This window comes from Emys orbicularis, chromosome 1, assembly GCF_028017835.1.
Source record: "Emys orbicularis isolate rEmyOrb1 chromosome 1, rEmyOrb1.hap1, whole genome shotgun sequence".
In the NCBI taxonomy this organism is placed as follows: domain Eukaryota; kingdom Metazoa; phylum Chordata; order Testudines; family Emydidae; genus Emys; species Emys orbicularis.
The window spans coordinates 111,753,227-111,780,887 of record NC_088683.1 but is presented as its reverse complement, the minus strand read 5'-3'; the positions used below and the strand labels follow the sequence as shown (position 1 = coordinate 111,780,887).

The following is a 27,661-nucleotide window of genomic DNA, read 5'->3' as shown; positions in this document are numbered from 1 at the left end:
AGGATGCGGGAGTCCCGGGGGGCAGTCAGGGGTGGGGAGCGGGGGAGGGGGGGTTGGATGGGGGTTGGGTTTCTGGGGGGCTGGATAGGGGGCAGGGGCCAGGCCATGTTTCGCTGTTTGGGGAGGCATAGCCTCCCCCAGCCTTCCCTACCCGGCCCTCCATACAATTTCTGTACCCGATGTAGCCTTAGGGCCAAAAAGTTTGCCCACCCCTGATTTATAGCTATCAACAGAATTGTTTTTAAATTTAATGTTTCTCAAACTTGTCCATGAATCAACATCAGTTCTCTAACCCAATTAGCAATGAATGACACATTCTAGTTTAGCCCAAGGTACCTGACGCTGATTACACCTGGGGGAATTCTGCACCAAAAATTAAAAATTTGGCGCACAATATTTTAAAATTCAGCAAATTTTATTTCTCAAAATAACTCTATATAATCATGCCAGTTTCAATTATTTTTGGTAATTTATTTCAAAATACCTGTCAGCAAGTATGTCTGTAACAATACCCACACAAAATTCCCCCAAGAGTAGAGAAACCCCCACGACAACCCAGTTCCTGTTTCGCCCCTCCCAAAGCCCAGTCGGGGGGCCAGACATTCATGCCCCCTTCCCCCCAGAGACCAGCCATGGGGCCCTCCAAAGCCCAGACACTCACCCCCCTACCCTCCTAGAGCCCAGGGATCCAGAGGGAGAAACAGCCTGATGCTCGGTCCCGGGCTTGCATGGACTTTCCTGCACCCTGCCACCTCCTTCCTTCAGGGCATGCTGGGAACTGCAGCTGCTGGGAAACCTCCAGTTCCTTCCCCCTCCCCCTGGCCTCATTTTCTATTTGCGAGCTGGGCTCTGACGGATCCAGGGGCCCCTAGTGGCAGCCAACATCTTTGCAGCCCTTTTTTGTGGGGGAAAAAAGGGAATTCTGCGCGCACAACATTAATTTCTGCAAAACTCTGCATTGCGCAGTGGCACAGAATTCCCCCAAGAGTAACTTAACGGCACTTTTAAAAACTCCTGAGACACAGCCAAATATTCTGGCAGCAGTGAACGGGAGGTGGGGAGGAAAGTGGGCCGAAGCTGCATTACTGCTTGTCAATTTTGCTGTTGCTACTGAGATCTCAAAGCAAAAGAGACTGGCGAGCCATTGAGCACATGAATACAAGTAATAGAAAAAACAAAAACTAAAATAAAACAAAGACAAACACCCCCTTCTATAAAAAAAAAACAACAACCCCTCCTAACTTTCTGGGTGCTTTTAAAAATGCACATGATAAAACAACTTTTTGTATATTCTGTTCCATTTCACACAGTGTGGAGATAAATTCCATGTTTAAAAAGTAGCCTATAAAGAATGTGGTGCAGGTCAGAGTTTCAAACCTCTCTGTATAAACACCTATTGTTTGAAACACTGACTAGTATAGCAAGCTTAAAAAAACAGGCACAGGAATCCTTAACAATACCATCTTTGGCGATTGATATTTTGAAGTACATTGAGAACAGTGTGATATAGGGTAAAGGCAGAAGACAGCATCAGCTATCATACAAAATCAGTCTCTGTTTTTTCAGATACTTGACAGTTCATGGTGGCCAGGCTGATATTGAGGAGATAATTATACAAATCCACACACAGTCTCTCTATATTTGTATCCTGCCTTAGTCTTTGAGTGAGTTGTATGCTCTCGTTGTCCCGGTATTGACGAAAGCTGTCTTCTTAAATTGAGCCTTTGGAATGAAACAAAAAGATCTAATTATAGTTAATGACAGTTCTGAAAACAAAGGGAATGCATAGGACGAAAGCCAACTGCCAGCCAGAGACAAAGTATATGAAATGTTACTGTAAAAAGATGATCTAAGATTTTATTTGTTCAAGTAATTCCTCGTGCTGCGTTGTCAGCCTAATTTTTCAAAAGCGAGCAGTGATTTTGGGTGCCTCAATTTTTCATTGCCCAATCTAAGACACCTTAAAAGGGTTTGATTTTCAAAAGGACAGTGCTCAGCAGCTTCTGAAAACCAGGCCCCTTTAAAGGATCTCAATTTGGGCACAAAAAAGTGCCCCTCGTGACTTTTGAAAATTCAGGCCATCAGCTTTTATCTTAACTCTATGACACTAATGAATTTGTGGTTGTACACAATGGAGACTAATGCTAAAGGTGATTCAGTTACAGCATCTTACTTTACAACCTAGATTTCTGGTTTGCGTATATATAGCTGTGTATGCAGTACTGGTGAAAGAACATTCTGTATGCTATGGTGTAATGCTATTTTTTTATTATGAAAACTTGAGCTCCAATTTTGCATTTGGTCTACTTTAGCTTTGCTTTTTGCTACTGTGATGGGAGGCACAATGTGCAGTAGACAGATGAGATGCCATTACTTTTAAGTCTGCCTGGAGAGCTATGACAAATTAAACCAACTTATTATATCTACGGTTGACCGATGCTCTAATTTCAGACAGGAAACAACATGCAGCGCCAACTCAAAGATCTGCTCGCATCAGTGGAGGACAAACTCCTGTGGACTGTGTTGTGACATCACAGCTGATCTTTCAGCACCACTTTGCTATAGTAACTTATGCACTTATGAGTGTACTGGTCCTTTATACAAATGGATGATCAGCATTTCCAGGGAGCTGAAAGTTAGTCTTATAGATTTTGGAAGCATCAGTGGGAAAGAAAGTCTAATATTCTAAGTATATTCAGGAGTCCTTTGCTGCATCTGCCTCCTTGTCCACTTGATCATAGACCCTGGACCAAGCTCAACAGACTATTCTCTAGCTCATCCAGAGTTTCCACAAGTACGCATTGGCTTGACCTGGTTTCCTCTCCGCTCTGTGATTGTGGGGCATCATTGCAGACAATAACTCATGTGGTGGAGGAGTGCCCAACTGAGCATCTGGAGGGTGGTTTACAATGCTTAGCCCTCCTTGATACAGAGGCTTTCCTTTGGTTACAGAACCTGGACACTGAAGTCTGTATGCATACAAGAGAAGAAGGCTATTTTTGACCAGATTACTTGGACCAACTCCAGTGAACTACACTGTACTTCTGACTAATTCATAAACCTATTTTATGAGTGATCTTACACAAGATCTCTCTTTTCTCAAGAATGGAACTAGATAATAAAAAAACAATAAAGCTTGGAAAGCTGGGCTCTCTTAATTTACCAAGAATTTTAGAAGGTGAAAGTTCTAAACAGCAGGAAAAAAGAATGAGGAAAGTTTTAAGAAATTCAGGGAAGAGGCACCCAACTCATCAACCAGATTTAAGTGATCCCCCTTGTAGGCTGAAAAAAGCAACTGCGTAGGCTCCAAGTGGAAAGACGAGAGCTGGTTTGCTGGCCAATTCTGTTTTGACCATTTTCTGTTTGTTTAATTTGGCCAACACTCCTTCCCCTGCCATTCCCTTTTGTTTGAATAGGAGTAAGGCTGTGTCTACACTAGCACTTCTGTCGGTAAAACTTATGTCACTCAGGGGCATGAAAAAAACCACACCCCTGACTGACATGAGTTACACCGATGGAAGCGCTGGTGAGGTCAGTGCTATGTCGGCAGGATACGCTCTCCCGTCAATATAGCTACCGTCCTCGTTGGGGGTGGTTTAATTATGCTGACGGGAAATCTTCCTTCAACACAGAGCGGCTATGTGGGTGACCTGAGAGCGTCGCAGCTGCAGCGGTACAGCTGTGCTTCTGTAAGCTCTCTAGGCCTTGTCTACACTACATAGTTTTGTTGGCAAAAGGCAGCTTTTGGCGACAAAACAGTGGAGGTGTACACACTACAGTGCTATTTTTGTCGGCAAAACTCTCCTGTTTTGCCGACAAAATAAAACCACCTCAACGAGAGGCACAGAGTTTTTTGCGGCAAAGTTAAAGCGACAACGCATCAGTGTAGATGCTGCCATTTATTATATCAACATAATTGGCCTCCCCCAGTATCCCACAATTCCCACTGTGACCGCTCTTGCTCATTGTTTTGAACTCAGCTGCCCTGCATTCCAGCTACACAGGCATATACCCCTCCCCTTTCAAAGCTCCGGGAAGTTCTGACAACTGAGCATGCCGCTCCGCTCCAGCAGCAACCAGAAAATAATTCACGTGGAATCCTGCTCTCTCCTGCACCAGGAACACAGCGGCAAGCAGGCTGCTGCTGCAGAGGGGGCTGATGTGTGTGTGGGTGAAGCGGCTGGTAATCTAGTAGAATGCCCATGGAATGATAGGCTTGAGAAACCTGCATCATATGATGCTGTACCTGCCCCTTGAGACATTGCAAACCCTTCCCAAAGCACCCTGCGGCCAGCTGCATAGTGGGATAGCTACCCACAGTGCACTACTCTCTGTGTCGATGCAAGAGCTGCTAGTGTGGATGCGCTCTGCTGACACAAGGAGCATAGTGTGGACATGCAACAGTGGTTTAATTAAAGTGGTGGTTGTATGTCGGTGTAACTTTTGTCGACAAAACTCTTTAATGTAGACAAGGCCCTAGCATAGACATAGCCTAAGACCTGGGCTTTAAATAAACTAACAAAAAAGCCCAGAACAAAACTGCCTTGATGGCGGTGCCCTGCCCTGCCTTTGTTTTTGTTGATGTCTTATTCCCTCCCTATCAAATTAGTTCAGCAGGTGCTGGATTCACACCTGCTGATATATAGCCCACCATCAGTGCTACTGCAACAACAAGCAACAGCATCTACATCAACTCTAGCAGCACATAGGAAGCCCAAAACAGAGACTATTTGAGTACCCAAGCGGGGGGTTGAGGCACTCGTTACTTAGCAGGATCCAGCATACAGACACCAAATTAAGAATACAATTCTCCCCAGTGTGATCCACAGCATGGATTTGTTACCACCAATGCAGAACTACCAGATGTTCTACACGTGTTCTGTACAGGGCCGGCTCCAGCTTTTTTGCCGCCCCAAGCGGCGAAGTGGGGGGGGGAAAGCCGCTTCATAATTCGGCGGCCAGTCCTTCCCTCCGAGAGGGACTGGGGGACCCGCCACTGAATTGCCGCCGAAGACCCGGACGTGCCGCCCCCTTCCATGGGCCGCCCCAAGCACTAGCTTGCTCCGCTGGTGCCTGGAGCCAGCCCTGGTTCTGTATACAGGACATTGCATTCCATGAATTGCACAAAGAAACCCCCAAAGCAGTTTAATCTGAAGGCAGATTCAATGTCTGCACTAACCCAGATCTTACCTTTTTGTAGGCACTGTGGAGATCAGTATGTGACCACAAGGAGTACAGGAGGATTGAGGCAGCTTTGCTAGCTTTGCTGAGCATATTACTGCAATTTGTAAAAAGAAATATAAAACATTTAAAATACCAATTTGTGAACACAATGTGTGTTCAGACTTAAAAACATGATTGTTTATGATCAGTTCCTCCTTCCTTTCCCTGACAAGAGTTGAGTTCATTCTCTCAGGTCCCCCAACACAGCTCATGACATCTCTACCACCTACAGTAGTGTAGGGAACACACTTCCTTGCTTTAGCTATTAGTGATGATAGTCCCAGCAGAATAGTCTGAACTCGCCACCTCTAAGGGCTATTCATTAAGGGTGAAAGACACTGCAGCACAGTGGGCCCATCGAAGGCCCTCTGTCCTAGTTAAACCCAATATTGAGGGTTAAAGTGGGGCTTTAGTTTATGGACGGTCTTATGTAGGCCCCCTGCACTGAGGTGAATTTCGCCTTATGAGAGAAGGGCTGGCACAAAGAGAATTATTTATATAAAAGACCTAATACTCCAACAGATGAATTTCCTATAATATAGGGTATGTCTACACTGCTCGCTCCTTACAGTGGCTGATAGAGAACATACGTTGCACGCCCCCCTAGTACAGGTATAAAAAGCAGTGTAGATAGTGAGACACTGCTTAGGCAAGTAGAGTAAAGATACGCCTGAACCCTGTGGGTATGTACCTTACTTACATAGCTCTCTATATGCTCTAGCAGTGCCTCCCCTGTCTACACTACTATTTTTACCAGCATAGTGTCCCACTGCCTCCCTGCTGCCAGAGCCTTTCCCCACTGCGTTTCCCCTGCCAGAGCCTTTCACTGCCACATGTAGCCGTACACACTGCACATGTACACACTGCAGGTGGACACAGCCTGCTTTTCACTGCTGTGTGTATCTACACATGCCCTACATGACGCCACCAGTGGTGTGCAGTGTAGATATAGCCATAGCATATTACTAAGGCTATGATTTAGTCAAGAGTAATTTCAGTAAAAGTCATGGACTGGTCACGGGCAATAAACAAAAAGCCATGGCCCTTGACCTGTCCATGACTTGTATTATAAATACCCATGACTAAACCTTTGGTGCTCTAGGGGGCTCCAGGGTGCTGCAGGTGCTCGGAGGAGGGGGGGCGCTCCAGTGGACATTGCTGCTGTTCTGGTATACCACCGCTGTTGCTGGGGGGGTTGGCCCGGGGCCCTGTCACTGCCAGGGGGACAGCCTGGGACCCCACAGCTGCTGCTGGGTGTGTGTGTGTGTGGGGGGGGGGGGGGGGGGGTCCGAGGCTCTGCTGCTGCTTCCTGGGGGGAGGGTGTGGCCCAGGGCCTCACCACTGCTGCTCTGGAATGGGGGTGGAGGCGCGGCCTGGGGCACAACAGCTGCTGCTGGTGGTGGGGCGGCCTGGGGCGCCAATGCTGGTCCTGGACCATTGCTCCCGGGCAGTACCCGGGACCAGTTGCCTGGTGCAGCCGGAGCAGCGGCTGGTGTGGCTGGCCTCAGGGCCGCCTGAGCTGCAGCTGTTGTGGCTGGCCCCGGGGCCGCCTCAGCTGCTCAGGCAGCCCTGGGGTCAGCCCCACTGGCCGCTGCAGACGTCACAGAGGTCCCAGAAAGTCACGGAATCCATGACTTCTGTGACCTCCGTGAAAGACTCGCAGCCTTACCTATCACCTTTTGAGGAGCCATTTAAAAAGACAGGATAGAGCAGTTATTAAAAAGGGCTTCATTGTTTTACCCAATGTGTTTGATTTGAATCACACTACAATTATTATTTAGGCTGTCTATTCCTTTAAGTTATATTCTTTCCAATGGATGCTGCTGCTCTTTTATCTTGGGGGAACTTTAAAATGGCTTACTTGTCACTCCTGCTGATGTTCATTATTTTTGGCAGGCCACCTGTGTTTAGGAGAAGCCGGGCATTCTGGGAGCTGTTCTGGGTCAAGTTGTACAAGGTGTAGCAGATAGAAGCTGTGGTCTCATTGGTAACCTCTGACCCTTGGACAGAGTCAGGAAGTAGGGAGACCAAATCTGATAAGACGTTTCTGGCTAGAGGTTGAAAGGGAAACAAAGAATTCAATTACAAATGTACCATATAGTCTACTTTGTATATACAACACACTAATACCAGGTTTACTCCACCCATGTTACTGGGTGTCTGCTAACAGGTGGGCTGTCCCTTCATAAGAAAGTTCATGATTGTATTTTATAGCCAATTGTGGGTATAATGATGTCTAGCTATAAATATTGTTAAGCTGATATTTCCTCCCTACAGTATATTTTGCAGCCCCCCCCAGTCTGAGGCAGATTAACATATATTATATTTTACTCCAACCCATCCAAGCTGGGGACACTTCACGAACTTTCAATTAATTCATGTACCTGTTATAAAATATTTTTGCACTAACTGTGCAAGGTGTGATGAATATAGCATAAATATTAGCGTAGGAATTCTGAACTGTGAGGTATATACATTAGGGGCCTGATCACAGGAGCTACTAAGCTTTCTGAACTCCAGTTCAAGGCCCTGATTTAAGAAAGAATTTAAGATTGTGCATAAACCAATCCTCATTCAGGAAAGCACCTACGCATGGGCTGAACATTAAATGTGCTTAAAGTTACGCATGTGCTTAAGAACCCTTTCAGAAAAATGATGCTTGAGACCAAATCAGTGAGAGTTCTGGATACTCAGCACTTCTCAAAAGATGCACAGAAATATGCAGCATGAATCCCTACAACAAAATATACTGCAGTTATTGGGTTAAATGCTGCACTGGGCTGCATTGGTAAAGTGGGTAAGGAGCCTCCTGTGTTCGTGTTTCTAATCATGTTTATGACGGTAGTGCCTCAGTTATTCTCAGTGACTGAGAATGGGGCCCCACTGTGCTAGGCACTGAGCAAACACAGAGTAGTAGATGGTCCCTGCCTGAAAAGCTTCCGATCTAAGGCTTGGTCCACACTGGGGCGGGGGAGCAATCTAGGAAACGCAACTTCAGCTACGAGAATAGCATAGCTGAAGTCGACGTTTCCTAGATCGAATTAAGTTTACTTACTGCGGGTCCACGCGGCGCAGGCAAGCTCCCCCGTCGACAGCGCTTCCTCCTCTCGGCGAGCAGGAGTTCCGCAGTCGACGGGGGAGCGCTTCTGGGATCGATTTATCGCGTCCAGATGAGACGCGATAAATCGATCCCAGAAGATCGATCTCTACCCACTGAATCAGGCGGGTAGTGTGGACCTAGCCTAAATAGACAAGAGACACAGGATGGGGGGAGGGGGGGAAGGGGTAGAACACACAAGTAGCGTGAACAATGGCCTGATTCTACACACACTTGCATAGATTTTACACAGTGTAATTCTACGGTATTGCTCGTATAACCGCGTTATGAGAGCTCTCCCATCGACATAATAAAACCAGCTCAACGAGCGGCAGTAGCTATGTCTCCCGCCGACATAGCGCTGTGCACATTACCACTTTTGCTGGCAAACGTACGTCACTCAGGGGTGTGTTTTTTCACACTCCTGAGCGACAAAAGTGTTGCCAACGAAAGTGCTAGTGTAGACATGGCCTTACACTAGTGCCAGTGGGAAGAGGCTGCAATGAGAAGATCTGCCAGCATACAGTCACCTTGACCGCTAGTGGCTACACTCAAAGGGCCAAATATAGGGATTAATTACGTCCTGATAAACTTGTGAGAGTGTGAATTACTTTAAACGCAAAACTATCTTCCCTCTCCAAAATTGGACTGATTTAAGTTCTTTCATTTCATAAGTTCTTTTCTGAAAAGATATGATGAGAAATACATAATACTGTTAAACAGAGAGAATCTAAGCCTATGGTCCTCACTTGGGCAAAACCTATATTTTAGTCAATGGGACCTTTACCTGAAAAAAGACTGCAAGCATTTGGCCCTAAATCTGTTAAATCCACTAATCCAATCTTTTCTTTTCTTTTTTTTTTAATTTTAAAAAGAAGGAAAACTGAAAATAGAGAAGAGACCGAGATAAAATCTGAAAGAAAACATTAGTCCTTTGCTCACCTATTTCATTCTGCAGAGAGGCATTACGAGATAAGTTCCTGACCAATGAGACGGCTGTCCTCCTTATACTTGGATTGCTTACATGCAGCATGAATCGAATACTCTGAAGGCCATTTGCCTTCTGGACAACAGTATGAGCTGCTGAAAATGGCATCTGTCATAAGGCACACAGCTTAATGAGCAATTGTTATGACTCTACTGCTGTATAAACAACCATCACATTAAGTTATCTCATTTTTTGAAAAGCGCAGGCAATGCAGTTACGAGGTTCCCTATAGATCATTTTCAGGAACGTTTGAGATATTAGCCCAGATTCTGAACTATGTGGAAGCTTGGACAGAAGAGATGGGTGATGCAATAGCAGCTTTAAATCCCTTTTGTACCACCTGATCCTGGGATTGTTTGGCCAAAATACCTTGGCTGTGGGTGTGCCAGAGGGAGTTCTCTGCTCTTTGAGGAAATTCATAGAGAAATAATTATAATATTAGAAGAAAAAATGTTTTACATCATTATTATATACACCCACGCCTTCATCTCTGTCCCAATGAATTAGCTTGTTATATAGAAGGAGACACATACAGAGAAGGAACAGCCCCTTAATGTACTAAGCAGAAAGTATCCACAATTCTGAGCCTGCTCCCCCACGTCCATATTCTTAGATTCTTTCTTACTGATCATTCTGTGAACTTGCAACTTCACAAGGGGGGGTCTGAGCTCAAAGCTGTAAACATCTCCACATTTCTAAATTAAAGAAACAAGAAACAGGATGACTTACTGGTCCACTGCCTGCTGTGAGGTTCTGGAGAGCTCCCAAAGATGCTTCTTGAGTGTAGTTTCTTGTACTTTTTGCTATTAAGGAGAGATATATCCTAATAAGTGTGGAATGCCAGAGTGATTCTACACCTTTGGGACTGCTCTTTTCCTCGGGTAGCAGAGTATCTTGTTGCTTCTAAACATGTAAAGAGATCAAACCTTTAGAACTGGAGAACTTATATGACCCAACGCATCACAAGCTAAAGCAGGCATTCTGTAATTGTAACCTGATTTTGCTTTTATTTTTACTAATGTCAATCAGGAGTAACCCCACCAACTGAAGTCAACAGAATTAAATCAATGTAAAACTAGTATAAGATCAGAATCAAGTTCATTGCTTGGCTCTTCAGACCCCCAGACATAACAAACTACAGTATGTTGTGAACTCAAACAATGGTTTATAAAAGATAAGTATTTAAAAATATTGTGACATCAGACATTGTAATACTAACAGCAGTGGGTCACAAACCTACAAGCTTCTAGTGAAGTGTCATTCATTTGAAGTGAGTTTGGTTGGCTCACCCTGCCAGACAAGTTATTAACCCTGAAGGACCCCAGGTCTATTGCAGCTGTTGTTAGATCACCATTCGCCACCAGCCACACTAGAACTGCCTAACAATTCAACGTATAATAAATTCACACATTACCACTTTTGCTTTCCTGATGCGTGTTCCAAAGCATCCCAAGCTTTTATCATTGGTAGGAGTATTTTTTCTTTGTGTATAGATGTTCTGGGCATAACTGCTAGGCAGCTCTGACTCTAGTTGGTAGGAGAGGTTGTGAAGAATGCACACGCAGTTCTCTGTGGCCTAAAATAATGAAGAAGTAAATGTCATTATAGCTCTCTGCACGTGTCAAAGAGACAATCAGACATGGGAGGAATGTTTGATTCAGGATCTTACATGGCCAACCTTTGGGTTTCTGGTCGCCTAAAGAAGAACTAGATAATAGTGATTAGGCCACCAGAAACCACAGGTGCTTTTGAAAACCCCACTAAATACCCATCTACATATTTAGGCTTCTAAATACATTAACAAATCTAGCTCTAAATCACGTTTTAAAATATGGGGCATCTTATTATATTCACGTAGGCATTTTTGAAAATGTTACACTCTACCTATGTGTGTTATCCTCATAGGACACAATGATAAATCCCCCTATGAAAAGTGTCTTATCTGACATTTCATCTCTGCTAAGTGAAAATGCGATAGTTCCTTCACAATCATTTCTGCATACAGTAAGAATCTCAGAGTTATGGACACCTCGGGAATGGAGGCTGTCCGTAACTCTGAAATGTCCATAATTCTGAACAAGACGTTACGGACTTCAGCCACTGAGGTTGGGGGAGGTTGGGGCTGCAGCTGCAGGGTGGGTCAGGGCTCCAGGCAGGGTGAGGAGGGTCAGGGCTTCGGACCCGTGGGAGCACCAGGGCTCAGGGCTTTAGTTCTGGGGGGAGTGCTGGGACTAGGGGTGTTAGCCCCGTGGCTCCATTCCCAGCTTCTGCCCCGGGGCGGGGGCGCTAGGGCTCGGGGCTCCCCATGGCTCCACTCCTGGTTTCAGTTGCGGGGGGGGGGCACCCCGAGCCCCAGCACCCCCTGCAGGGCTGAAGCCGGGAAAGGAGCCAGGGGGCTGAAGCTCCGAGCCCCAGCACTCCCCCAAGATCTAAAGCCCTGAGCTGTGACATTCTGTACCTCGGGGAACACCCAGCACCCCCATGTTCATCCTTATAAAATGATTGTGTGGTTTCCAGTGCAAAGTTTGTCATGTCGGGTGTCTTCGGAAGGCTCATGATGCACTGAGCATTGTTGTCATAGGCTATGTCTACACTACCACGGTAAGTCAACGTACTTTAGGCCGAGTTACCGTGGGGTCTACACCAAGGGGGTACTCGTCTCGTCGGGGGTAGAGTACAGGGGTTGACTGGAGAGCGATCTGCTGTCGATTTGGCAGGTCTTCACCAGACCCGCTAAATCGATCACCGGTGGATCGATCTCAGAGCGTCGATCCCGGCTGTAATATAGACCTGCCCATAGTGATGTTATAGTAATTGTTATTATAGGTTGTAATTTCATGTAAATAGTTATGAGGCTGAAAATGTGTCCTCATGGCTTAAAACAAGCCCAAGGAAAAAACTCTCCGAGAGCAGAGGGGCAGTTCACACCTCATCAGGGCATATATGGGACAAACCCAGCCCAGCCTCCCAGGAACAAAGGACACTGGCCTAGGCAGCAACAAAGGATCGGTTGGACTCTCGAGTGAGTCACCCCCCTTGCTTTGGTCAGTTTGGGACTAAGATGAGGTAATGCTCACTTGACTCTGAAGGGGATCGGGGGGCACAAAGCCAAGGGGGAAGAAAGGACATGATAAAAGGGAGAGATGTTTGCCATGCTCTTCCTCTCTCTTCCACCTCCATCTACAGACACCACACCAAGCGACTGAAGCACTGATCTAAGGGGAGAGCCTGGCTGAAGAGCAACCAGCCAGTCTGTGGTGAGAAGCATCTAAGTTTGTAAGGGCATTGAATGTGTTAAGATCAGCTTAGAATGCGTTTTGTTTTTATTTCATTTGACCAAATCTGACTTGTTATGCTTCGACTTATAATCACTTAAAATCTATCTTTGTAGTTAATAAATGTGTTTGTTCTACCTGAAGCAGTGTGTTTGGTTTCAAGCGTGTCCGAGACTCACCTTGGGATAACAAGCCTAATGCATATCAATTTCTTTGTTAAATTGACAAACTCATATAAAGCTTCCAGTGGGCATAACTGGACACTGCAAGACGGAGGTGCCTAGGTCGTGTCTGGGACTGGAGCTATTGGCTAGTGTCATTCAGTTGCACAATCCAAGGAGCAGCTTACATGCCAGAGGCCCAGGAGTGGGGGTTCTGACAGCAGAGCAGGGTAAGGCTGGTTCCCAGAGTTAAGGATTGGAGTGACCTAACAGATCACCGGTCCAGATAAAACCAGAGGGGAATGTCACATCCGCACAGAACCCTGACCTCCTCACCACCCTGGAGCTGCAGCCCTAACCTCTCTCCCCCCAGCTGAATCCTTGAGCCCCAGGGCTAAAGCCCCGAGGCAGTAAAGTATTTGCTTTTTGTGTGTGTATGTGCTTCTCCACTGCTGCCTGATTACTTCCGATTCCACAGAGTGTCCGGTTGACCAGTAAGTCCGGAACTCTGGTGTTCATATCTTTGAGGTTCTACCATATCTCTATGAATTGAATGGTTTGGTTGTTTCCCCCTCTCAATTAGTCCTGGTGCAGAATCCTCTCATTTTGAAGAGGTACCTTGTCATCAGGCTGGTAGTCTGCAGTGGTTCCTTGGATGTAATACACAAGAGAATCAATCAATCCATCACATTCTCTCATCTTTTTCCTTCCTTCTGGGCCAGCAGAACTCATATTTCTGTCCAGAAAGGAATACATTGGTAAGAAGAGATTTATATTGGTCACTTCCTTGTCTTCCTGCCACCCACTGGCTAAATAGTAGAAAAGATACTGAAGTTGTGGGGCCATGACTTGACTCTTCTGCTGGGTGTCACCAGATGTTGAGTAATCAAAAAGTCATCAAGTAACAAAAGACTCTGCTAATTAAAGTGGTCATCTTAAAACCCTGGAAGTACTCCCAGACAATATAAAATACTGTAGAAGGATAAGTGAATCTATTTGTATAGAATAAGACCAGTATTAAATCTTCACCCAGAAGCTGGACCAACACTTTTTAAAGTTCGAACAAGTTGGATAGACTTTTTCCATTATTTAATTTCCATGTGCCACTGAGATTTCTAGTTCAGCTCAGGACTGTAAATGGATGTGTCAAAATATCACTGGAAAGATTATTTTAAGATTTCTGCCACAGTATGGCAAACCCCCGGTCTGGATAAGCATCCATGCTTTGGGGCAGTTATCCAAACCAATTCAATCCTCCAAACCACAATCACTCATCTATAGTTACACATGATAAGAAGTTCTGCAACCTTTGTACATTAGTTATAAAACGTAGGTGTTGTATAATGGAAAACGACTCCCTTCTCCATACTTTGCATTCTAACTACTTATTCCCCAATTCCACAAATTGCCATAAAACAAGTTCATACTTCTTCAGCTCACTGCAATTTAAAATCTTAGTTATGAGGCCAAATTCAAGTAGCCTTTCTATAGATTTTTTTTAAAATTCTACCATATAGCACTTAATAGAGAACTATATTCCAGCAACAGAATTTATTAGGCTGATTTAAAAAACCTATAGAATTTAATAGAGGATTCTATAGATTACTTGAACCTTATTGGCTTCACTCCTACTATATTCTCATTTCTATGTGTACAACACTAGTACAAATGGGTACCAACTTAGTTGGTGTCTAGATGTAAATAATATATGTCTAGATGTAAACAATATTAGGACTTTTCCATAAGGGTTGCCAGGAATTAGTAGTTCCTTTGGAGCTGAATTCCAATTGGGAGTTTGTTCTTCAAATTCACTTTTAGAGTTAATTTTCATACTGTATTTCCTCTTTCCCCAGCCTCTATCTCTATTTCCTAATGGCTGAAAGCAGAGACCACAGGCGGTGATGGAGTCATACTCTGTTCTTTTTTGGGTTTATTTTGGTGGCCTAGACATTATCAGAGTACGTGTCCCAGCTATTGTACCGGGACAGTGAACAAGTGTATATTTCCCTCCCTTTTTGCGACTGCCCTTCACCTCACTTGGTGAGCAAACGAGAACCAGAGATTAATTCTGCTGCAGAAACAACTTCCCAAACTTAGTGAGTGTTGAAGGGAAGCCCACAGCTCCTGTGAGTGTAAGGAGAACTCAGCCCAGGAGGGAAAAAGGCCCAGAGCTTCTTTACAGCAGCAGTGATAGGAATGTGGCATGAGGGAACAGGAAGTGGGCTTTACCTGGAAGCGACAGCAGCAGTCTTGCCTCACCTCTTGGAGTGAGGAGATGAGCCACTTTTGCTGCTGCTGCTGCATGCAAAAGGTAAGCATGAGAGGAGACTTTTGCAAGATCCATTGGGAAAGGCTCCCTTCTCTCCCCTAGAGTCCCCACAGTGACGCTATGAAGAACTGATGGACTAGTCAGTGGCCAAGCACCTCTTCCTTGCTCACCTCATCTCCTCGACCGCCTGGTGAGTTTGTGGGCCTATCTCCTCATCAGCTATAAATATTTAGTTCCCCTTTGCTTCCACAGGTGAAAGAGAGGTGGGGGGATATTTACACTCACCTGGTTTAGTGTCCCAATATAGGATCCTAGCCCTGATTCCCTGTTTGCTTCAAGGCCCCTTTATATAAAAGGGTCTTAAAGGCAGCAAGTAGGTGTCTCCACCCCAGGGAATGCCCTCTGTGTAAGGGGCTTTGCTCAGAGGCATACAGCTGACAGGGCAACTTTACGCTGGCCTCCCTTGCTATCCCCAGACAAAGGTAATTTACCGAGGGAGTGGAGAGGTAGGGAACATGGCCAGAGCATACTACGATCTGGCTATTCTCTCCTTTCCATGGCCCATAGAAGGCTACTGGCAGTTGGAGTCCAAGTTAGGTGAGCCCAGAGGGCTCCTGAAGAGTCCCAGAATATAGGAGGTGCAAAGGCAGCTTAAAGTCACCTTTCCCTCCCTCCCTCCCCCATTCCAGCACAGAGTGCCACTGAATCTGTGCTGCATGATTTCTTTTGCATCACAGATCAACAGGGAACAACTGTCCGCCCCAGCTTTCAGTCAGAAGATCTGCGGTTTGTGAGACATAATCTTAACATGAACTATAAAAGTGATTTAAAAACCAAAACCTCCCACTTGAAGCTGAGCCCCGAATGAACTACCAATTTATGGAGAGAGCAATGAGGCCAATAACTTTAAGATACATTTATTTCTATAACGGAATGTGATCTGAATTTCAGACTAATGGCACCATAAATCTAAGCCTCACTATTTAGACCTCAGGCAGTTCTGCTGGGAAGGGGCCTGCATACTGCACCACATTTCAGGTTCTTTGTTGGAAAAGAATATAAAATGCAGTCTGATATCACAGTTCATCACAAAGTAGCAAAATTTCCCTTTAAATGAGTCACTCACAATAAATTCATCAAAAAAGTTTTACACAACCAGGTGGCAAATTACAATGGTTTAAAATTTTATTAATGCCATAAAGCTGATGAGCTACCACTTTAAAAGTTCCCTATTGTTTATGCATTGTAAAACAGATGTGGTGTTTTATCTGCTGCCAATGCAATTCTCGTGCTTTTTTGCCTCTGGTGGTTTTCATACAGTTTAAACAAGGATACACTATAACTGCAGTTTTCTTTTGGGTCACGCTTTGTTGTTAGTATGCATAATTCTGAGTTCATTCGTTCCCTTGTGAAATGATACTGAGTAGAATTAATGCACTTGGAAATCAAGCTTATTCACATGGTGTCCATCGGTGTTGCTTTGCAATTTTAATTTTCCTCAGACACAACACACTTGAAACAAGTCATCCCTTTTGCCAGTTTATGGTTATATCTACAGAGGGGTGTGTGTGTGTGTGTAACAGCCTTGCTTGTGCATATCAAAAATAGTTTCACTAGCGTATAAGAGCTAAAAATATCATGAATGATAAGTACGGAATTTCCATTATTGGCAAAGACACACTAGCTGATATGGAATTGCACTATGCCACAGCACACTAGTTTAAAATCACTGCACAAAAAGCATCCTCATGTATGAATTTTTGATGACAGCAGCAGCCATAGTGCTTGGATGTGTAATACTGTCAGATCTTACAAAGGGCTAGAGTGCAGCCTTCCAATTGCGATTGGCCAGGGCTGGCACATGGCTGCACTGCCTAAGGAGCAGAACCGAGAAGAAATTACGATTCAGAGGCATGACTCCTCCACTGACCTTCCTTTGCTCTAGGGAGGAGTAAGTTATTTCATCCCTTCCTTTACTCTCCACTGTGTGCGCATGTATGGCCATATCTCCTCCCATTCCTTACCACAATTTGAGCAGGGGAGTAACGGGGTGGAGGGAAGACATACTCCCCTGTACATGACCAAATAAGGGCTGTGACCATTTGGCCCTAAGCAGGGTCAGGCCAGGTCAGAATGTGGATGAGAGTCCTTCAGGGAGCACCACGAGGACAGCGGATGTTGTGAATCAGTAGGTGGTGCTTTTCGTTCTGAGGCTGTACTGAATCAATGCTGCTGTGTACTGTTAGGGAGCACACTGCTGCTGGCAGCGCTCTCTTTTGGATCAGGTTTTGATCACCTGTGGCCAGTAAAAATCTCATGGCACTTGTTCACTTAGGGGTGCTAGTCCTGGTGACCTGGCCAAACCTGAGTACACACTAGTCTGAGTAATTCTGCCCACCTAAATTCCTCATTTAATGTCTACACAATATGCTTATTCCCTTCATTCCGTCTTAAACTCTTGCAGTGTTATGTCCTGTTGCTGAAGCAATCCTTTAGTTATCTCATAAGGGTGTTTCTAGAGACTCAACTAATTCTTCTTTGTAAAATATGTTTGGATCCTGAGATGAGAGGTGCATATTAGGGCAAAGGATTACTATAAAGTAAAACGAGAAAAGATTTTGAAAGAAAAGAATATTTTACAGAACTACTAATATTAAGGTTGAACTGAAGCTGAGAAGAGGCCCCTCCAGCACTGAGACACATTGGCGGGGCATTGTGGGACTGCTTATACTGTACTTTGAGGGTCTGTGCATCAGCTGTTCTGCTGATAAATACAGGACTTTTGTACTCCTTCTACCAAAATGAAAGTCACTGAAATTTTATTTTAAAAAGTGAATGGAAAAACTTTGTGTGTGAAGGCCAGAGATCAGTGCCTTGCCTTCCTGTGTCATTGGACAATGGCATTCCTAACATCTCAGGAAGTTCAAGGAGCAGCATTCCCTTCATGCCTTACACAGTTTTGAAGTGCGAAAGCAGCCAGGGCTACGAATTCAGGGATGTATTTAGTAACCGACTAAGGTGCTGGGCTGCAAGCTGCTGAGCTGGAAAGAACAGGGAGGAAATGAATGGATTGTGAAGCTGGGTGGGAGACCAGAAAAGATAGGGACAGATTCAGAGAATGGAGATAATGTAAAAAGGTCCTGCTGCAACAGGGGTCAAAGAGGTGTAATATCATTACTAATTTATATCACAGTAGCACCTACAGGCTCCAACTGAGATCAAGGCCCCAGTCTGCTGAGCACTGTACAACCACATTTTGAGAGACTAAGTAACTCTTCCAAGGTGTCACAGGAATTCTGAGTCACAACTGGGAACTAAATCCAGATCTCCTAAGCCATAGGTCAGTTCCTTAACCAAAAGACCATCCGTCCTTTCAAAGAATTGGGATGCATTTTTCTGTGGGACATTCCACAGGAATGATTTTAAAAAGCCAGGACTCCTCTGCTGAAGTAAGAAAGATTGGCAGCTGTGGTACACTGAGCACTAGCTCCTACGGCCTAGGTCTGTGTTGTTTTAAATGAAGAATGAATTGGTATGGAGAAGAAGTGGACAGTGAAGGGGGAATGAACATTCCAGAGTAGGGTTACCATACGTCTGGTTTTTCCCGGACATGTCCGGCTTTTTGGTAATCAAACCCCCGTCCGGGGGGAATTGCCAAAAAGCCGAACATGTCTGGGAAAAATACCGCCGGCCGGGCACTTCCCCTCCTGGGCTCCGGGGGCGCAGGGTCCAGAGGCATGGGGGCTGCCCGAAGCCGGTAGCGCTCGGGCAGCTCAGCTCTTAAACAGAGCCGAAGAGTCAGGGGAGGAGCACAGCAGCCGGAGCCCGGGAGGGGAAGTGCCCGGCCGGGGGCGCAGGGTCCGGAGGCATGGAGGCTGCCCGAAGCCCGAGCGCTACCGGCTTCACGGTTTGCCGGGCATCCTCCAGACCCTGTGCCCTCAGCTGGGTGCTTCCCCTCCCGGGCTCCAGCTGCGCTGGGGAAGCGCCGGCCGGGGGCGCAGGGTCTGGGGGCTGCCCGGCAAACCGTGAAGCCGGTAGCGCTCGTGCAGCCCTTTTCGCGTGGCTGGGAGGGAGGAGGGGGAATGCGGGGTGCTCAGGGGAGGGGGCGGAGTTAGGGCGGGGACTTTGGGGAAGGGGCAGGGAATGGGCGGAGTTGGGTTGGGGAAGGGGCAGAGTTGGGGCGGGGCCGGGGGTGGGAAAGGGGCGGGGCCAGGGCCCCGTGGAGTGTCCTCTTTTTTTATTTTTTAAATATGGTAACCCTATTCCAGAGACTAGTAAGGGCAGCATACAGCTCTGATAAGGAAGCAGCCTTCCCACTCTGCAGTTAAGGAGCTCTGCCTCTCGCCTGCTTTGTGTAAATCTGCTTCTGCAGTAGCTCAGGCAGAACAATCATCTTCTGTCCAGTGCGAGACATTTATCTCCAGTTATTCATGAAGAACCCTTCTGAATAGGTAGTTCATACCAAAAGGGAGATCACATTCTCATCAGTGTTCAAAGTACAGCAAAGAAACACAAGGAATCTTGTGCTAAGAACAGGGGTTTGTTTTTTATTTTAAAGGCAGAGCCATGCACCGACATATCCAAGACCATATATTCAGCGGGTAGTGGCTACCATAACATTTCAGGCTGTGAGGCTACCCAACCCATCTAGTTCCACTTGAGGGAATGAATGAAGCCAAAGCAGAGCAGAGTGCAGTACTTTCAGATCAAGAGAAAGACATGCAACATTACCTTTAAAACCCACAACACTTTCCCTGGGTTCAGTTCCAGGTCTGCAGCATTCCTTTGACTAGCTCATTAAATAGTAAAGCCAATTTTATCTATTTGCCTGGTTGTTAGGCAACACACCCTTTCTTTTGATTTACCTAACTCTGGGTGTTCAGGAAACAATGCCAAAGTTTCTTTCAGATACAAACAATGCCATTGTGTCAGAAGCTCAGTGTCTGGCAGCTACTGAAACATGCCTGATTGTTTTCTAATATTTAGCTTTATGACCGGCAGTATTTGCAAGAGAGAGCAAACAATTGGAGGGGGATCACAAATATCAGAGTAGAAAGGGATTTTGAAATTCTTCTAAAAATCACAACCCACTATCACTCATATCACATACACAGGGTAAATACTGCCAATATTTTAACACTCTAAAGCAAAATATATGAAAATCAGTTCAACCTTCATCCTCTTCCCACCCCAGCCCCCGCTCATGGACCTGATCCTGGACTCAAGACTGGGCTTCTATGTTTCTCCTGAAATAATTGACCAAGATCATATACACACTGGACCAGAGGTGGTGAGCATTTTCCTGAGAGTTCTGTGGCACCTTTAAGACTAACAGATGTAAAGGTGCCACAGAACTCTCTGTTGCTTTTTACAGATCCAGACTAACACGGCTACCCCTCTGATACTTGAGCATTTTCCTGTGTTCATTGCAGCGTTTTAGCTATTTACAATGTTATCAGCTGTTGAAGGTGAATCTTGAATTTAGGACTTATTTTGTAAGTAAAGAAGGAATAAATTTTTAAATATTTCCATGTAAATTTCTTAAAACATTTTTCTTACTTATTTTTTGGCCTGCATTTATCTTTGGCAGCTATTCGTTTGGTATCATGAAGAGTGTGATAATTTTTTGAAAAGCAGCTTTGCAGTTCACCTTTAACACGAGACATATGCCACATATAGTTTTTAGACTTCAAAGTACAGCTTTCATGCTGCAATACAGGCTGCAGGCTACAGACTAACAACATGAGCAACAAACATGTCAGTTATTACAAAAGAAAGGACTAATTACAGATTTATATTCTGGCAATGTATATACATTAAAACAAATTATTTGCCAGCATAGCACCTTCTGTGCCCTGTTTTTCACTGTATGACTTTTCTGTAGCATTCCTTTGGATTTCAGTGATCCTTTGAGCCAGATTCTCCCATATTTAATACAGACACACAGCAGGGATAATTCCACTGTAATCTATGGGACTACAACAATGTTGAAGTGTGAGAGAAAAAAAAATCAAGACCATTTCTCTTTATCCTTTATTGAAAATGGACAATTTTATAAGGCTTGGCTTGGCAAGGATCCTAAATCTTATCAGAATATTTCCCCCCCCCAAGAACTGAGTTATACAATCTGACAGGTCAGCCTTATTTGTGAGGTACCCAGTACTTCTTGATCTCATTTTGGTCAGAAATACATCTTCTCATGGTATTTCATTACACAAAAGTGGGAAGGGCAGAAGAATGCAAACAAAAAGAATTTATAAAAAAGTTAATCAAAATTCTTCTGATTCTCTGAACAGGTTTTGTAATTCCTCTGAACTCCGTGGAGCTACCCCAATGACGAGTTTGGCTCAATGTCCATTTTTAATTGATCCAAAACAGTTCACATTGGGATTCTTTATCCTTTAGTAAGCAAATAGCATGGTTTGTAAAGTTGCTACAATAAGCTTTGTAAGACTAGTTCCTGGCCAGCACTGGGAATAATTCTGTGCCTCTGCATCCTGGCTGACTTTGAAGAGGCTGTTCTGGGCTATATATGTAAGCAAATAACTAATCAAGCCTAAGATGAAAGATGCCCATTGTAAAGGGGCAGAACTAACAGGCATATCTTTGTATACACAAAGTTTTGGCGCGTTTACAGATGCCAGGATTATCTTTTTAGTTCCATGTACGCTACCCCATAGTAGACATTAACTAGGACACAAAAGTTTATACCAAGTAGTTAATGTTTGTCTCGGTTTTATAATCCCTCAAATAAAATGTCTTGCCTTTTACATTGGTTTATTATCCGTTATAACTGAAGTTAATTAGTAGTTAGGATATCTGTGGCCTTGCAGTGCTCCTACAGGAACAGAATCTTCATTGTTGAACATGTGTCTGGTATAACCACCACTGCGTGTGTGCTGTAAAACCATGATGTTTGACAAGGGAGAATGGCTTATGCAATACCTTTAGTGCAGCAGCAGTGGTTTCTGCAATATATACACACAACTACTCCACTGAAGGAGATCTGTATGCCAAACCAAAGAGAATTTGTTAACAAAACACACATCTGCAAGCTGAAATAGAACAGCTTCTCAGGCTAGAAGTTTCACATTCAGCTCTATGGACTTCACTGAGGCATGTCCAAAACTACAGCCAGGTTACTTTGCTCATATAATTGACTTATAATTAATTGCAATAATTGATCTACTATACATCTTCTTGGACTTGTTAGCAAAAACAAAAATCTCCTGTGCTCACACTTGTGTTTAGCTCTTGCAAGTGTAGTGCACCTGTGTGAAGTCCAGGACCGGTTCCAGGCACCAGCAAAGGAAGCAGGTGCTTGGGGCGGCCAATGGGAAGCGGCGGCACGTCCGGGTCTTCGGCGGCAATTCGGCAGCGGGTCCCTCAGTCCCCTCAGAGCGAAGGACCCGAATTGCCGCCGAAGAATGAAGCGGCGCGGTAGAGCTGCCGCTGAAGTGCCGCCAATCGCCTTGGGGCAGCAAAAAGGCTGGAGCCGGTCCTGCTGAAGTCATAATGTGGTGCAGAGCCCAGTGGCTTCTCAACATAAGAAAGTTGCACTGCTTTAACTAAAGGTTTGATTTTATAACCAATTCATTTAAACTGATGCAAAAAACTGTGTGGACACTTGTACTTTGGTTTAAGAGTGGCTTTTGCCAGTTAGTCTGATTAGAAGCTGATTTAAGCTAACTAAACTGAAATAAGTTTAAACAGAAATAAGTGTCCACCTAGCCTTTTGCAATGGTTTAACTAAATCAGTTACAGAGCTATCAACATATAAAAGTTGCCATGGTGTAAAGTCCTACGGCTATGGACTTGGAATCTAGAGTTACTGGTTCTCTTCCCAGCTCCGCTCCTCACCTTCTATGTGATATTGGGCAATTCTCATCTGTGTGTCCCCTTTCACCCTTTGTCTGTTTTGTCTATTCAGTCTGTAAGGTTCTCAGGCCAGTGACTATCCCTTACTATGTGTTTGCACAATAGAACCTTAGTCTCAGTTGGGGCCTAGAGGTGCTTCCATAATATAAATGTTAGTATGTTTTATATGCTGAATGAGTAGAAATAAAAATAGCCATTCCATTGGTGAGCACGTTCAGGTTTCAGGGGCAGATCCAATGCTCAGTGAAGTTGATGAGCATTCAGTGGATACTGTTCAGATTCAAAGGGAGGAAGGGGTATTGCAGCTACCTAGCCTTTCGTTTAAAAACAAACAAACAAAAACATGCAGTGCCCACCACTTCTGTGTCATTCCCAGGAAACTAGAAGTTGCCTTTAGAAAACAGCCTCAAAGTTTTTAGGACAACACTGTCATGCTGCTGATGCTGCAAAATCAAAACTAACTTGAGGAGATAAATAATTAAAGTGGATTTTGCAGGTAAAATGTAGAGACTTCCTTTCACTGCTGATAGAAATGAGTCTTGTGATTAAGATACTGGCCTGGGAATCAGGAAGTCTAGGGTCAACTCCTGGCTCTTCTGTTGTCTTCCTGTGTGACCACAGGCATGTCACATTACTTAATCTCTGTTCCTCAGACTCCTCTTTTGTAAAGTGGAGATAGTATTTCCCTACCTCATGGGCTGCTGTGAAGATATATTCAGTAATGTTTGTGCAGTCCTGGGATAACATGGGAGGGGCTCCAAAGAAGAACTTACAAATTAAATATATTCTCTAATGACCACCTCATAGTATCCCAAGGGAAATCTACAAAGCAGCAATCTGATTATTTCCAATTAAAGACAAAGGAACATTTCTTTAAAGTCTCTATCACTAAGATGTGTCTCAGTGTATCACATATCAGATTTAAAGAAAAACACCCTGCAGCCAGAAAGGACAGAGGGGAATAGAATACAACTGTGTTCACTGACTGTCGAGTTTTAATCTCCAGTTCTGACACACCTTAGGCTTTCCATGGATTAATTTTGCATCTCATCCATGCTCTCAATAACAAATAAAAAGCCAGTGGCACAACACTGATCAGTGAATAAGAAAGTAAATACATATTTGGTATAAAATTACTATAACTGAATAGTGTCTGTTTTACAATTCCAGTGTGAATAGTTTGTAATTACTCATCTGGTTATTCAATGATCCAGACTCCTTAAAGTCCATGGAAAGACCCTTTTTATTTAGTGCTGGATCAGAACCAAAATGCCTTATTGCTGAGTTCACAAATTAAATTGTTACCGATGGGGATTCTTTTCAGTGGGCTAGGTGTGTGGGGACATCTGGAATCCAGTCTCACTCAAGCAGATGCAGTACAGCAGCATGGGAAAGAAATATTTTGGCCAGCTCGAGGACCATAAATAATGCAGCTGTGTATCTGATGTCCTTCCCCTTGCTACATCACAGCTTCACAGCACTGTTACAACAGCTGGGAAGGCAGAGGAGCAAATTCTGCATGGGATTGATCCCAGTGTCACAGACTCACCACAGAAGCACTTGAATTGCTCATGTAGCTGGAACCTCCTCTCCAGAGGTTGCACAAGCCATTGTTTTACAATATGCTCAGCTTCATTAATTATAAATGTGACCACATTGCTGAAGTCTTGCCTGTGAGTGGTCAGTGAACCCAGAATTTCAGAAAATATCCCCATTATAGTAAATCAACATAACAGGCAGCCTTCTGCCTTGTTTGATAATCTCTTAAGAAACCACCCTAAAGTAGCTATACATGTACACAATACAGCTCTGCTTCATCTTTATTAGAAGGCCACATTCTAATCAAGGAATTGATGTATCAGTCACATGAATGCTTAAGACAGGTTTCTTTGTATGTACGTACTGAGGATACTTACAAATTATAGTAAGTACTTTCCATAACAATGTTTCATTCTAGCACAATAAAAAATAACTAAACAAACTTATTGGTTTAACTATTATTCTCCACGCGCATCACTGAGCATTTCAATATTACTTTTTAAATAATAATGCTTCATTTATTGCAATCCTAAACCCACTCAGCTGTCCAGAGGTACTGACAAATACCCAAAGCTGAGTGCGAGTATGTTAAGTATTTTGGGTGTGTATGGGAGGGAAGGAGCAAAAGGGCAGACATGTTTTTGTGAGACTGCCAAAGGGCCAGCTACTAGGTATTTGAACGAGAACTTCACTGTTCCTATCAATTATACGGAACAAAATTAAACAGGCATTGATTCTGCAAGTGATGTGACAGCTGGGTCAGAGGCAGTACTTTTGTGGATGAGGTACATGTGCTCTGACATCTCTTCCCTGTGGAGACAACCACTACCTTTCATCAGCCACAGTTTAGATCAGTCGGTGAGAGAGCTTTGCTGCAACGGCCCCTCGGTTTGGAAAGCTGGATACTCAGCTCCACCCATCCCTCTACACTTTACAAAACTGACTGGAAAAGTATTTTTTCCTTTTTTTCCTTTTTTTTTTTTAAATGACTGTCTTCCCTTGTATTGGACTAAATGACTCTCCCCTCCCCTGCACAGACTTTGTAATAGTGCGATTTTTTAAAAGACCTTTAATATTATAATGTACATTTAGGGCCCAATCCTGCAAGCCACAGCCACAGTTCCTGCTCACATGAGCCTTCCCCTTGATTTCAATGCGACTATTTGCAGGAATAAGGCTTGCATAACTGGGTCCTTGATTACTGGTTATTTTTACTGAAATGTTTTAGCTGCACTCCTTGGAGAGGGTTGTAGGAACTTTATTTATAAAGTTGTTTTTAGGATACTGAACAGCAGCTGTTCAGTTCAGATACGTACTAGGTTGGCATTTCAAAATCCGACCTACACGTCAGCCTGAAAACAAGACATTCCCCTCTGTGCTTGGAAGCATGTAAAGTTCAAAAAGAGTGTTCAACCCAGCTTTATCATCAGTAGCATTTAGGGTATTTGTAGATGGAGAACTCACCTCAGGCATCCTGTGGCATTGTAGAAGATATCAGGGTCAGATACAATACTCGATTTTGGGTAATCTCTATCTGGCCAACCAGAGTAGGGGATAAGAATGGTCTCTGTCAGTGGCTCCAGGGCGTCTCTGATCAGCAGGGTCTTCAGCTGGTCATTGGAGGACAAGTTCCACAGCAAACCTACAATAGCCAAAATAAATTAGAATGGCAACAAGAACTCAATTTACAAGGTCTAATCCAAAACCCACTGTAATTAATGATGCACATTGACTTCAGTGGGCTTTGGATCAGAGGTGAAAATTTGATAACTTTTAAAAGAAGACTCAATCCCAGCTATCCTCAGTTATATTAGACCTAAAGCATCAATGTGATGGAACCGATATCACGAATTCCCAGTGTTGGCAGGCTGAGAAGCATGGCAGTGTATCATGCACAGAAGGAAAGGCACAGTGATTTATGGCAGAGGTTCTCAAACTGTGGTCCGCGAGCTCCATTCAGGTGGTCCGCGGATAGTTCCCTCTAAGGTGCACACCTGGGCGGCTGCCCACGAGAGAATGAAGGGCCACCCACCTAATTAGTGGAGTTATGCAGGTGTGGCTCCACTAATTAGATGCCTGGACCCTGGAGAAGACTCACATGTAAGGTGAGGTGGTGGCCTTGTGAGGAATAGGGGGTGGGTGTGAGGGGGCAGTGGGGTGAGAAGAGGGAGTGGGGGGAATTTGGGATGTGCAGGGCAGCGGCTGCCAGAGAAAGAGGCGACTTTTCCTAGCTCTAGGGCTGCGGCTGCTAGGGAGAAACGTCCCTCCTTCCCAGCCCCAGCTCGGGGGCTGCCGCAGTGGGGGAGAGAGGGAGAGATCCGCCTCCTTCCCAGCCCCAGCTCGGGGACTGCTGCGGTGGGGCAGAGAGGGCACATCCATCACATTAGAAAGGTAAGACTACTGATATTAAAATATGAGTTGTGTGCTTATTTGTAGAACAAAAAAACGTTAATTATTATTAAGGTTTTTTTTAATATTGCGCTTTTATCCAAAGTGCTTTACAATAGTTAGCTAACGGTACAAACAACATTTGGAAAGATCATTAAGTGGTTCGCCGAGACCCTCAGCAATTTTCAAGTGGTCAGCGAAAAAAAAAGTTTGAGAACCACTGATTTATGGTATTTTACTGCATATGTTTAAATTTAAACAGGAATTTTAACTGAGCAAGTCAGATGCTTAATAGTTCATGTAATACTGGTTTACTGGACAAGTATTGCACTGCTGATCTTACTATGCTTACAAGCCATAGCTTTTAATCCTGAAAGTACTCACAAAGGACTTCAAACAATTTTAATTGAAGTCCGCAGGCTAAGGTTTTGTCCTTAAATACAACACAGTCTTTTTCCTTTAAAAGGAAAACTCTATAGTATCAACCAAGTATAGAAGAACTTCTCCCCTATGCAGCAGTGACCAATTAATGAAAAGCAATGCCAAAAATCAGGAGACAGGCAGCTAGTGAGGAACAATGATCAAAGAACTCCATTTGGCATTTACTGTACCTGCACAAGCATGTAAGAAGTGCCCAGGGGCCTACAATGGTAACAGAAGTGACTGCATGTGTCTGAGTTTCCGCTCAGAGTTGATGAGTTTTTTTATTCACTTTCCTTGCTCTCTCTCTCGATATACATTTTAGCTACCATAAAAAGGTGTTTTTGTTTTTTTTTTAAAAAAGAGTTCCATAATGTAACTAAACACACAGATCAAATGAGTGAGAGCTCCCTTCCCCCACCA

General features: G+C 44.3%; 1 protein-coding gene across 1 annotated transcript in view; it reads right to left on the bottom strand.

Moving 5' to 3' along the window:
* Positions 1 to 1,653: 1,653 nt before the first annotated feature.
* Positions 1,654 to 27,661, bottom strand: part of PKP2 (plakophilin 2) — a 69,111-nt gene continuing 43,103 nt past the window's right edge. Inside the window, exons 6-13 of the mRNA XM_065417603.1 lie at positions 25,895 to 26,072; positions 13,363 to 13,480; positions 10,723 to 10,884; positions 10,038 to 10,211; positions 9,263 to 9,416; positions 7,085 to 7,274; positions 5,191 to 5,278; positions 1,654 to 1,722 (exon numbers count right to left, since the gene is read on the bottom strand). Of these exons, the coding sequence (XP_065273675.1) occupies positions 1,654 to 1,722; positions 5,191 to 5,278; positions 7,085 to 7,274; positions 9,263 to 9,416; positions 10,038 to 10,211; positions 10,723 to 10,884; positions 13,363 to 13,480; positions 25,895 to 26,072 (1,133 nt within the window). The remainder of the gene's footprint in view (positions 1,723 to 5,190; positions 5,279 to 7,084; positions 7,275 to 9,262; positions 9,417 to 10,037; positions 10,212 to 10,722; positions 10,885 to 13,362; positions 13,481 to 25,894; positions 26,073 to 27,661) is intronic.